General features: G+C 38.1%; 1 protein-coding gene across 1 annotated transcript; it reads right to left on the reverse strand.

The window, feature by feature from the left end:
* Positions 1 to 2703: 2703 nt before the first annotated feature.
* Positions 2704 to 5925, reverse strand: LOC123871387. Its single transcript, XM_045915172.1, has 3 exons — positions 5682 to 5925; positions 3894 to 4065; positions 2704 to 3024 (listed from the first exon to the last, which is right to left on the reverse strand). The coding sequence occupies exons 1-3, from the start codon at positions 5916 to 5918 to the stop codon at positions 2786 to 2788; spliced, it is 648 nt and encodes a 215-aa protein (XP_045771128.1). The 5' UTR covers positions 5919 to 5925; the 3' UTR covers positions 2704 to 2785.
* Between the last annotated feature and the right edge of the window lie 8170 nt (positions 5926 to 14095).

A 14095-nucleotide genomic window follows, 5' to 3' on the forward strand; every position in this document is an offset into this window, starting at 1 on the left:
AGGAAAAATCCCAAACCCGTTTTGTGATTACATCACAAAAAATATTAAAATGTGATCATAAAAGAATAAGTTTTACAGTTTTCAAAGTACGATAACTATATCAAGTGGGGAGTCATATGAAAGGGCTTTATCTGTACATTCTAATACGGACATTCATTTATTTTTTGCATAATAGTTTTTGTTTTGGTTATTGATAAAATTTTCCTAACTTACACTGTGAAACCTTTGCTAATATCACGTCGCCTCTTATGGTTAACAATTCATGCTTAATTTCTATGCTCATGTTAAAGTCTAGCCATAAATTATTATTATCAAAAATAGTAGATAAACATAAACTCGATAGCTAAGCACGGTTAGTATATAAACTTCTAAAATACACGTATATTATCATCGATGTATGTTACTATGTATGTGTACGAATTTACGGCACTGTTTTAAGTTTAACGAGTCATATTTTGTTACGGTATCAAAATTACTTTATATGGAAAACTAACTTACTTGGCCCGGCTTCACTTGAGTGGAATTTCCAAAGGAGGAGCAGGAGAGCTCCATGCGTATAGTAATAAGTATCAGTAGTGGGCCAGCGCTGGGTTGAGACGATGAATCCTAGTAAAATCACCTTTCCGCCTCCCTTTCCTATATTCTACTAGTTGATGTTCACGACTTCATCGGTGTGGATTTAAGTAGTTTTTTCTTAAATCCCGTGAAAATTGTTTGATTTTCCGCGATAAAAATGATAAGTAAGTAGCCTGTGTCCATCTCCAGGGTGCAAGCTATCTCTGTACCAAATAGGTAGATCCATTCCTGTGACTTCGTCAACGTAGATTTAGGTTTTTAAGAATCCCGTGGGAACTCTTTTATTTTCTGGGGAAAAGTGGCCTATGTCTTTCATAGAGATGCAAGCAGACAGACACGCTTTTTTAATTTGATTGGGTGAGAGGCTTGCGTTTGACGATAATCCGCCTGAAAAACAGAGCAATGCAAATGATGAGGTCTATACTTAGGTTGGAGAGCGCTTGCCTAGGAGATGCCTATTTACTCTTGCCTTGAAGGTATTCAAGTTATAGTACAGGTGCAGGTTAAAACACGGATGCTGGAAGGGCATTCCACACCTTAGCTGTTCGAATCAGAAATGTTCACCAATAGGTATATATGCTTCTTTCACAACAAAAACACTTTCACATTTATAATATTAGTAGGAATTGTTTAAAATTTTTTTTCTTCATTTGAAAAGTACCAAAAGAATTTTAAGGTAAATATTAAAGTGCTGTTTCCTAAGGTTCAGCAATTGTTAAGGGCACCCTGAGGCCCGGAACAAAAGCTTTGAATATTTACATTCCTAATGGGGAGCTAATTGAACAAATTAGTTGAATAAACTCGGAGAGAATTTCCTGAGACAAATTAGTTATTAAATACACAGGTAATTATGCCGTAGGTAGGTACCTATGTACATAAATGTATTTGTCAATTAAGTAACTTGTTAATTAAAATGTATTCATGAAATTATACTGCCAGTCATAGCAGAAACCCGCACAACCTGCGGTAGCTAGGTACTTATGCTACGAAGATGCTTTTGACATCTTACCCCCCGACCACACACTGCTCTATCGCGAAACGGTCCAGACGGTCAATGCGAACTTTTATACTGAAGTTTCAAAGAGTTTACGGTCCAGAGTGTTTCGCGTTCGCCCCGACTTGGCGCCCAATGGTTGGACGCTGCACCACGGCAATGCTCCCTCGCATTCCTCGTACGCTGTTAGCCAAACATTCCATTCCAACGGTGCCGCACCCCCTGTACTGCCCTGATCTAGCCCCGCGTGCCTTTTTTCTATTCCCAAAAATGAAAAATCACCTGAAGGGAATTCATCACGGGGGGAGGAGGTGAAGGAGGCCACGACGCGAGTTTTGAAAGAGATTCCTCAAGCACGCTACGAAAATTGTTTCCAAGCGTGGGAGCGCCGTTGGCGCCGGTGCATAGAATTAGGAGGGGACTACTGCGAAGGTGTCTAAGGTTGGTTTTGTCAATTTTTAATTTATTCTTAATTTATTACAAAATTCCTGGAACTTAATTGTCAGTCCACGTATATCAGTTCGCTTTTGGTCTTTTAGTCCGGATATTGTGTTGTGGACAAATAGAAGGGGTAAGTGCTAGGCTTAGAGAATATAATGTGACTGCCTACTGTAATTTATATGTGGTGTATTACAATAGTTTCTTTTATTTGTTGATAGCTTAACACCAGCACTTCTACCACGGAACCTTAAAATAAGGATAAGCACTATTATACAAACGAACCCTAAGATTATCTGAGGCTGCTAGCTTCTTTGGTGTGGAATGGTGCCTGTTTTATCACCTTAACGAAAACCCTCCTGGCGCTCAACTGCATATTGTGAAGCTTGAATAAAGATTTAAAGTGAACTTCTATGTATTTTATATCAATTTAATTCCCAGCCATCATGGACTTAAGTATAATTAATAATATTTGTATAGTATTTTGTTTGATCTACCTACCCATAAACAAATTGCCAAAAGTTATTTAAACAATATTCGAACTGCTACTAAGTATGTACTTAATTCTTTTCTTTTATTTAGAAAATTTTAGTTAAAAATATCATGATATGAGCATAAATTATTACAGAACATATTATTTACACGGAACAAAAAAATTGTTACATTCTATGGACGCAAAATGAATAAATACAGAGCACTTTTGCATTTAATTTAATATACCTCTACATATTACTTAACCTACTGAAATATCCAACTATAGGTACAATAAAACTGAATCTAGTTAAGGAAGAACTGCTCATCATTGTTCTTCTCGTTGATGCAAGCTGGATAGCCGGCTCCGAGGTCCAAAGCTTTTGCTTCAGCTGCGATCTCCGTGCGATAGATCTCGTGCCCCGGCCGCGCTGCCAACGACGCGGCGCCCATGTGGCAGTCCATGAACAGCAGGTACTTGCCACCGCGGACTAACTTCATTTGGATTTTCAGGAGTGGAACTCCTTTGCGCATTGGTTTTGGATCTGGAAGAAAATAATACAATACGGTTGAAATAAATTTCTTTCCGAACGAATTTCGGTCACAACGGTCAACAGGTGCGCAAACACAGATGCACACTCTATTCCCTCGTTCTCAGGTTGAGATCTTATAGAGCGTACTTTCACTTTGCTCGACGCTCGTAGGTGCGTAAACCGCGCAATAATATCTACAAGTGTAAAATAAAAATTTATAACACCCCCGACAAGTGAAGGTTACAGTAACTAGAAAAGAGCTGATAGCTTTCAAACGGCTGAACCGATTTTCTTGGATTATAGCTAAGAACACTCTCGATCAAGCCACCTTTCAAACAAAAAAAGACTAAATTAAAATAGGTTCATTAGTTTAGGAGCTACGATGCCACAGACAGATACACAGATACACACGTCAAACTTATAACACCCCTCTTTTTGGGTCGGGGGTTAAAAGGTCTGTGTCGCTACGCGTAAGTAGTAAGTAGATATACCTATTATGTCAAACACACGAGGGGACGAATATGTGATCACTTGTAAGAATAAGTACTTTTTTTTTAAATTAGAATATTTGCTATGCTTATCATGACTAATACTCCCCTTTCCCCTCCATTTAAGCGTAAAGCTTGCGCCAGGAGTGGGTACGACAATAGTGCAACGGGTGGGGTTTGAACCGCTGAGCTATCGAGGCTCATGCTTTAGGTACCTATCTGGATTCTGGAGTTTTATTATACCTATATTTTTGGTTTCTAGACCCAGCTTTACGTTAATAATATAAGCTACGTACCTAATTTTTCCTTTATTAAGACTGCAGGGAAATTTCGCTAGATTTTTCCCCAGACCGGGTTGTTATTCTAAGTCCCTAGTGTAAAGTATCTACTAACTCGAATCCCGAATAATGTTAGGTACAGCCAAAAATGTCCCAGCGGCTCCCTGGTCAGCAAACAGCAGCAGCTCCTGTTGCGTAGAGCTAATGGACATCTGAAGAGTAGCTGCTTCCCAATACGGCTGGTGCTCCAAATACTCATTCATATCCGACCATATTCTCTTAATTATCTGAAAACATATTTTAAATTAGGTTATGTCCATGGCTTATTTTCAAAAATCCTTTCTTAGCGGATGTCTACATCATATATCTGCATGCCAAACAGCCCAATCCGTGCAGTAGGTATTTTGACCTGTGCGTTGATAGATTAGTCAGTCAAATTTAACCCCCGACCCAAAAAGAGGGGTGTTATAAGTTTGATGTGTGTATCTGTGTATCTGTCTGTAGCATCGTAGCTCCTAAACTAATGAACCGATTTTAATTTAATAACTACATACCTATCTAATTTCTTTATAGATATTCGTAATAAAACTATTAAAAATAACAAAATTCTAGTGATAATTTAACACCATCAATTACGAAAGGAGTCCAACGCTGAATTAAACTTTGTCCCAGAAAAGTCGCGTGAAAAATACTTGAAAGCCTATGAATTATTTAACGATTGGAAACTTGCTAGAGGTGTGAAGACTCAGAAACTGGTTTTATCATTAAAACACGTACCTAATATAGGTACATGAATATAAAAATTACTTAGTGTTTCAATAAATAATTCTTTTTCTTACATCTTGTATTTTTTCGCTATTGAGGTGAAAAGTTGTATGTATCAAAGCACACGATAGCAAAGTTTTTGTTTCTTGTGTCTTTGAACCCCTCGCTACACTCAGCCTCGTCCTTCGCCCGCTCAGGATGCAAACTAAGCACTCGCATCAAAAATGAGCTTTGCTATCTTGTTGAACAAATAACTATTAAATATAAATAGTAAATACTACGTTGTCTTAATAAGATCACAACTTCTCGATGAGAGAATGCGATCTGCCAAAAAAATACGTTTCAAATGTTATGAATCGCAAGCTATCTGTGTAAAGTTACCGTATGTCAGTCAATACGTATAAGCATAGTAAAAAGACACGAAATTACAGCGCGATATGAAGTATATGTGGCGCCATCTTCAATTTTATGGTGTAAACTTTTACATCTACGTTCAACACGGATCGCTGGATCGACAACGCCTCAAGCGCACCGCGATAGAACTTATCACGGAAATTGCACAGTTTTCGAAGTTGCAAGTACCCTTCGAAACCCGTGCCTTCTCCTTGAACTATGTCAAAAGTCCTCCGCCACACCGCGCTGCTTACATTCTTATCTACTGCAAGAGCGGATTAGATAATAATAGTAATTATTTTGGTATCTGATATATTTATTATAAATTATCTACATAAATATTCCAGTAGTAGGTACCTAAGTACCTAGCTACGTACCAAAACATAGAAAATAATGTAAGCTCTCGAAAAAGAGTTTTAATGTGTCCTTAGGAATTGATTATTAAATTAATAAAAAGGATGACCGGTATTTTCTGAAAAATACATCTCTAATAAAAAAAACTATCACTAACATAAAACCTAAGAGTCGAAATCTGCTTCTCTTAATCAAGTTGTATGCGACAGGATCAGGAAAACCACCACATTACTATCCCAAGAGAACTGCTACCATTGTATAATTATTGAAAAGAGGAATTATTGAGGAATATGACTAAAAATTAAAAGTAAAGTAAAACATAGTAATTCCTCCTACTTAAGAACGTTGAATAATAATAATATGTAGTTTGGGAAAGGCGTTTTATCCTCACCTCTTGCGTAGCATTTCTGAAAATGATGTCCAAACACTTTGTATCCAACTTTATATTCCAAGTGTAATAAATCCTCCATGGTTTGCCTACCACTATATCTATATCGAAAAAAGGATCTTTCGATATTTTCATACAGGCATTACGATTCTTGTCTACCATTTCTTTTGTTATCACTTCGCATAATGTGCAATAAAATAGGTATGAAATAAAAATTGTTGCAAAGCGCACAGGTGACATTTTGAGTGTAAACCAAATAAGAATTGTCACCTCTTTATAAGAGCTGAGTATGAGAATGTTTACGTTTTCAGCCAACATTTTGCTTCTCATGGTATTGTTCGATTCCAATTCAATTGTTTTAGAATGAAAACAGAGTCCATTACATCAATGTTCTCAATGAAATCTTGATCAGTAGAAAATCATCGGATCATACGTACAAATAAAATTAATTTATTCCTCAGTTACCTAAAGATTTATTATTATGTTCATTGAAATATTTTTTTGGTAGGTGCCTACTACCTACTTATATTGTGCAATGTTTTTAAAGACCAATATTAGAAGTTTTTATTTATTCGACATTAGGTATTCATTTACGTATACATCTTTATCGCCGGCTTACTACTGACCACGGTTCTCCTTTCAAAAAAAGAAGCGTTTAACTATAAAAGTCCACCACGCTGACCATATTGTGTAGATTGGCAACTTCACGCACCTTTGAGCACGTTATGAAAAACTCTCAGGCATGCAGGTTTCTATGTATTCCTTCACCTTTAAAGAAAATTATACCTACTTACTTATAATTGCTTAAACGCACATAATTCCGAAAAGTTAGAGGTTCGTGCCCGGAATCGAACCCCGGACACCCCGACTAGAAGGCCGGCGTTTTAACCATTTGCTACACGGTTCATACACTCCACATGCAGGGCCCTTAATCATAAGCAGCTGCCTAACAGTTTTTGAAGTTTTTCCTAGTTCTGTTCGCGTGATCAAAACACTGCACTCATTTGTTGTGTAGGCGTGCCGGCCACCGATGCGTATCTCTAGAATAGGTGGAATTGGTGGGCGGCATAATATTACCAGTCGTTGCATAGTGACAGCTCGAACGTAATGACCGCTACGCCCAGTTGGAATTAAAAAAATAAACAACGAAAATAACGGGCAGTCGGCGAAGTTGACTTTTTTTAGGTTAGACGCAGCTTTTCGCTTTCAAAATCTTTTGAATGCATTCCATAGGTACTGGTTGATACCATTGGAAGGTCATCATAATCAACCAATAGAAGTCCACTGTTAGACTTAGGTCTAAGACTAGGTCTCGTGTAGAACCTTAATGCTTCCTGCGATTCCTTCAATGAAAATGGGGGCTCTGCCAATGCTGCGTTTTCCGGTGCGAGGTCCCATACCATGATGCTAAGTAGGTATACCATAGTCAGTAGAACTACTGACTAATTCATTGTTATTTCCAAAGTCAAATACTTAACTATTTGAGGATAGGTAAGTTTTTTGATCTAAGTATATCTATAGTTTCTCAATATCACATAACGTACGTGGTGCGTTGATGCCAAAACCCCTACTAAGAAAGTACTTTGCATATTTTCAAAAATTACACATGGAATAAGTTGGGGCGGATCAGCTAGTTACTACTTACCTACTACATACTACTAATGTGAGTTTGTGTTTAGGTAACGGATCTCCGGAACTTAAGTTCACCGCCTCCATTTCTGAATTTTTTTTCACTGATAAATAGCTCCATATCCCCGAGTTGGTACTAATTATAGACTATAAATTATTATCACGCGAACGAAGTCACGGGCAAAAGCTAGTCCTAGATATTTCCTAACTTTTTGGTTAGAAAATAAATTATTGGAAAGTAGAGGCGTTGTTGAGTAGCCATGCAGCGAGCGGTCATGAATTATATGAAACCGCCCTCAGCGTAGCCTTGCCCCTTGATAAATATTATATTCCGTTCTCAAGCTCCGAAATGTAAGGAGTAAATTAATTTCCTTTAGGATTTCGTAGTTGGGTGGTGTATTTTATAGCTTACAAACAGTTAGGCGTCAACGGGTATCTGACTTCGTTTCCGTCTCTCCTTATGCCTACCTACCCGCTGAAGTAGATTTGTATCAAGAATTATACAAATCCATTGACAAATAAATGTCTAAATATTTATTTAAATTGCGCATTGGAAAGAACACCTCCAAAACAGCAATGTGCCATTTAAAATGAAAATGCCCTAATACTTGTAGACTTCTACTGGTTTCCAATTTTTCATCCTTATAGAATCTCTACCCTAGGTATATCTGCACAATCTCTCTTTTATACCTATTCCTTTGAAGAAACTTCTAGTTTCATTTTTTTTTATTATTATTATTATTTATTTATTTAAACCAAAGTATAGTTTTACATTTCCGTGCGGGAATGTCCGTGCGTGTAGGTATTATGTTCTAGAATGTGTTAGCCCTTCAAAAGGATTCTTCAGTTTCATAGCTTAGCAATATTTTAGTTCTGATGATAAAAATTGACAAAAAGTCTCGCTACACATCCCCCGTTTCGCAACCTTTTGCAACTATGGTGGAAAGGCTGCCTAAATAATATCAACCCATTCGACGGCCCACTGTTTGAGCATGGGTCTCCTCTCAGAATGAGAGGCTATATAGTCTACCGAAGATTGTAATAGTGGTTAAAGACTTCGGTTGGACTATAGCCTCAGCCCTAGGCTTTTACCGCCTAAATACCTTCCATAAACAAACATTTAAGTATCTGTTTTGTCAGGTTACATAGTGTAGCTACATACTAGAATTAACATAGAGTACCTACTACAGATCACAGAACATAACAGTAGGTATCTATAGGTAACTGCATTCATCATTAAATGTGCAAAAATTGAATCAATCGTTCTAAAACAGGGCCACAATCTAGCGTTGTGTGGTGTGCCCCTCAATAAGGTCCAGGTGCAATGTATGCGCCTGTCAGACACAGTGACGTCACCGCAGAAAAGCAATTCCGCGAGGGGTGCGCTTAAAACAACGTTCTATTTTTAAAATAAACACTATGATTATCTGGATATCTACGTAATATGTTGATCAGAACAGAGCTGCTAGAATCTACCGGTGTGCCTCTCGATCAAGTACAATGTGCGCGCCTGTCAAACTCAGTGACGTCACAGCCGGGAAGCAATAATTCCGCAAAGCGTGTGATTAAAACAACGTTCTATTTATAAAATAAACACTACGATTATCTGGATATCTACGTAATATGTTGATCAGAACAGAGCCAGAATCTACCGGTGTGCCTCTGTCGTCACAGCCGTGAAGAAATTCCGCGAAGGGGGTGATTAAAACAACGTTCTATTTTTAAAATAAAAATTTTGACTATCTGGTGCATTTACGTAATATGCTATAATCAAAACCTGTCTACAATCTAGCAGTGTGCCCCTAGATCTGGTGAAATGTGTGCAGCTCCTGTCAAACGCTGTGACTGACTTCATCTGTATTGGTGTTAGCTGGCGGGCGTGCTCTGCCTTTTTGGAGTATTTTTTTTGTTAAACCTGACTGGAAAGTGCTCTAAGGGGGTGTCGTGCGTATGTCGGCGAGCGCCGGCACAGATGGGGTCCATACTTGTATAGTTTAACTAACTTGTTACAATTAACTACAAACTTGACATTGGCAAATTTTTGTAAAGCCAGACGAGAGAGAAAAAAAAATGCTGTGACTTTACACAAGGAAGACTATTCTGCGAGGGATGCGTTCAAAACAACGTTATATTATCTGATATATCTACGTAGGGCTCGAATCTAGCTGTGTGCTCCTAGATCAGGTGAAATGTGCGCTCCTGTCAGACGCAGTGATGTGAACCGTAGAGAAGAAATTCCGCGAGGGGTGTGATTTGAACATTCTATTTTTAAAGTAAACACTATTTTAATCTGGTATAATATCTAGGTAAAACGCTATGATCAGGACTATAATCCAGTGGTGTGCCCCTCGATCGACTGGCATGTGCGCGCCTGTCTGACGTCGCCGCCGACAAGTACTTAATTCCGGGGTGTGATTAAAACAACGTTCTGGTTTTAAATCAAATCTATAATTATCTCGTAAGTATATCTACGGTAGGCGCAGTGTGGGACGACCTCCAGCCCGCTGGACCGATGACCTGAAGAAGGTAGCACGGAACGGGTGGATGAGGAAGGCGGAGGGCCGTGTTTGGTGGCGCGCTCTTGGAAAGGCCTATGTCCAGCTGTGGACGCTTACAGGCTGATGGAATGGAATGGTATATCTAAGTACTTAATATAATATTATGATCAAAACAGAGCCACAATCTAGCGGTGCAATGTGCGCGCCTGTCAGACCCACTGACGTCACCGCAGAAATGCAAATCCGCGAGGGGTGTGATTAAAACAACGTGCCATTTTTATTTTAAAACTAGCGGATACCTGGCCTGTGTTACTGTGCTAAAAAAGAATGTGCCTAATGCATTGTTTTAGTGGTCTAAAACCATCTTCACATTAATGCTTTGCTAATGAAACGTCGTCAAATCAAAGAAAAATAAGGCTACTTTAAGGCTACCTGCGTCAAATGCACTAACATTTGACGCCAGCCAGTGACTTCGAAGCCTCGATATGTTGTTAGAAGTTTCCTAACTGTCGTGATCTGTGCTATATAGTAACAGATGATCAAGTTTAGTGTCAACCCTATTCCGAATTGAGGTTGTGTTGAGTTCAACGTAGTGACGTCGATCAGGTACTACCCTCACGGAATCGAATACACTTTGCTATTGACAATCCTATCCAGCTGTAATTTGCCTGCTAAGGTCATAAGTAAAGGAAATGAAAAGTCACGCTAGCACGCGCCCTAGTGTTTCCCATACACAAGTGTAAATTAAAAATTTATAACACCCCCGACAAGTGAAGTTACAGTAACTAGAAAAGACCGAAAAGACCTGATAACTTTCAAACGGCTGAACCGATTTTCTTGGACTATTCCGCGCCTACGATCCAAAGTATCAGAGTTTTCCAAAACATCATTTTCAAATAAATAATTATGTATCAAGGCAACGTCCATCTTGACAGCTTGACATTTGTCAATTGACATAATATTATGAACCTAACGGTTATGTAACCTTCTTTTCTACAAGAAAACTAGAAAAGACCTGATAACTCTTAAACGGCTGCACCAATTTTTTTGGATTATAGCTAAGAACACTCTCGATCAAGCCACCTTTCAAACAAAAAAAACTAAATTAAAATCGGTTTATTCGTTTAGGCGCTACGATGCCACAGACAGATACACAGATACACAGATACACAGACACACAGATACACACGTCAAACTTATAACACCCCTCTTTTTGGGTCGGGGGTTAAAAAGTAGTTTGATTCTCATTTGAATGTTAACTATAGTCTATTTTTAGGGTTCCTTACCTCAAAAGGAAAAGAGGAACCCCTATAGGATCACTTTGTTGTTTGTCTGTCTGTCTGTCCGTTCGTCCGTCCGTCATGTCTGTCAAGAAAATCTATAGGGTACTTCCCGTTGACCTAGAATCATGTTTGGCTAGTAGGTAGCTAGGTCTTATAGCACATGTAAAGGAATAAATCTGAAAACCGTGAATTTGTGGTTACATCATTTGAAAAAAAAATTAAAATGTGTTTCAATTTTCAAAGCGTGATAACTATACTAAGTGGGGTATCATATGAAAGGGCTTTACCTGTACATTCTAAAACAGATTTTTATTTATTTTTGTATTTTTATAAATTTTTAAATCTATCAGCAAAAAACATCTAAAACGTACCAATTTCAGTTAATAAAGGAAGCAATAACTTAATAACTCTAGGTGAGTAGTATTAGTATTGTATTAGGAACTCTATCAAACTGAACAAACTTGAACTGCACAACGAATTGATACCACTTTCCCCACTTTTCCTTTCACTCTCCCGAATAAGTTAGGAAAACATTTTCGTCTACAAAGCTCGGTACCCTCGCATAATCCTGTACCTGCAGAGATATACCGTGCTTACCCCGCGCAGCCACTATCAACCATACCTACCACACATCTATTTATACAGAAAATCCATTTGACAGCCTACAATCACACAAACTTCAATTTTATTTCAATAAATATAAAGTTAATATTTCAGTGAGGGTAGACTGTTACTTAAGTTCTTCTCCGGTGAAAGTTGATCCCCCCACCAAGCGGCTCTCGCGCCCTGCCTCATGCATTTAAATTGCTTCATTATAGAACTAGACGCCGGAGAGTAGGGTTGTCTACTGGGAAAAATGGGGTTTACAGCTCCTTTTAAAGCAAAAGTTTTGTCCAAATAACATGCAATATGGCAGATTGGAATGTAATACCCATCTCACCTCACAAATTTTAAAAGGATAGAGAACTGAGAAATTCTTTTTCAGAGTACTACTTAAAACTCTGTTTCGTAGTTCAAAACATAACAACATTTTTAAATATATAATATCATTTTTTTACTCGATAATCATGATTATGAAGATGATCAATATTTTATTAATTACTAAGTAATCAATTTCTGTACCTAAAGTAATTATTTCTACTTGTAAATTACACCTTATACCTACTCCATGTATTTCGTTTTTTTTTATAACTAGTAAATTAAAAAAAAAATAGATAAGTACTACTACATGACTACCTAATTTTAGAGAACACCTACAGTATGCAAAATATTAAGTTTTTATCGGATTATACTCTATATCAGTCTACACTCTACATTAACTACTCAAGGTATAAATTCGTCAGTTAGTCAATTTATCTTTTTATAGGGTACCTCCCAAAGATGTAATAAGTAGGTAGATTTCAGAATTTGATGAAATTACCAAAAACAATTGCTCATCTTCAACTAAAAATCGTCCACAAGTTGCTGAGGCAATTGAAGAAAACCATGAATAATTTATTCCATCGTCGGCACCCCTACTGTGGGATGAGAGGGCGGCCGCTATCTGCGATCATTAGTCCCTGAGAGTGGCCAGACGCAAAATTTTGCATGCTACCGACCGCGTCCGCTCGCCAGTACGACTAATGACTTTGCTAACTCTGCGGATTTGAAATGATACAGGAACTGTGTGTAATAGACCCAGGTAATGATATTAAGACAACAAGCTTGGCCACTGATGCACATCAGACCACCTAAAGGGCGTCCAGCATACATGTACCGTACCTCAGTGGCTCTTAATTTAGTTGTGCACTGTCAAGAATGCGATGGGCAGAACATGTACAACGCATGGACCCAAGAACCCCAAACAAGTTTTTGGACAGCAAACCAGAGGACCCTACACACCGAGGAAGGCGTTGAGGTCAGTGGATTGACTGAGTGGAGAAGGACTTTAGGGTTCGGGAAAGAAGCTGCATCGGACTACCTCCAATGAAGAAGTTTAGGTACTTGACCAAGCCAAGACCCCACCAGGGCTGAAACGCTTTGTCTTCTACAAGCAACATTCTACAAGCTCGACCTCAATGTCTATCACCAAAGTATGCACTAATAATATTATGATGCCATCTCAATTGGTTCCCAAATCTACAAATTAGGAGTTTCACTGTCATTTTATTTGTTGAACACTTTCCGTAGAACGTCTAAATTACCCAAATACTGAGATATTGAATAAGTTTGCGGTAGCTCGCGAGCTCCTATTTTTGCTCTCACCATCACGAACCTTCTGTTCACATCGTGGCATTATCGGATGCGACAAAGACCACTAGCGAAGCTTTAAGCTAAAATTAAACGGTTGTAGGTTAAAAACTAGTCAACGGGGAAATTCCCTACGCCTATATTCGGGTAAGGAACTACCTCGAAGCCTGTAACTCTGTGTCAAAGACCCTGTCTTTCCCCGCTTTCATCTATGTTCATGATTAAGCTTAGTTTAATTTTCTCACACACAGAATGATAAGAAAACAAACCAATAGATCTCTGCAATTTTGGTAGGTTAATTTGCCGTTAATTTACTAGTTCTACTATCTGCTTTTTTAACAGTCATATTATAGCGACTAATACAGATCACCTTAACCATATGATGGGGAAAACTCAAGGGAATCAAATGTAGAAAGATTGATTGGTAATTTATAAACCTTGATAAAATTTTAATTCCTATTGATTAATTAATTAATTGATCAGATTTTAAGATGCATATTTTGAGTTTTGTTTCGATTTTCCTGCAGGCCTGCTTTATCTGAAAATTTTGACAATCTTTAATACCATAAGCTTAATCGTCAAAGGTTGAATCCATTGCTATTTAAATTAACCTAAAGATCAATACAACATCCCATCCATTCATCCACACATCCGAATTCAACTATATCCTTTTTTACCAAATTCAATCAATTATCCAACAGTAAGCCCGTTTTAGCGCGCATCTGCGTCCAGTAAATACCTCCAAATGTCAACAATTTGCCTATTTTGCCGCCAATCC

Source organism: Maniola jurtina, chromosome 13, assembly GCF_905333055.1.
Source record: "Maniola jurtina chromosome 13, ilManJurt1.1, whole genome shotgun sequence".
NCBI lineage: Eukaryota > Metazoa > Arthropoda > Insecta > Lepidoptera > Nymphalidae > Maniola > Maniola jurtina.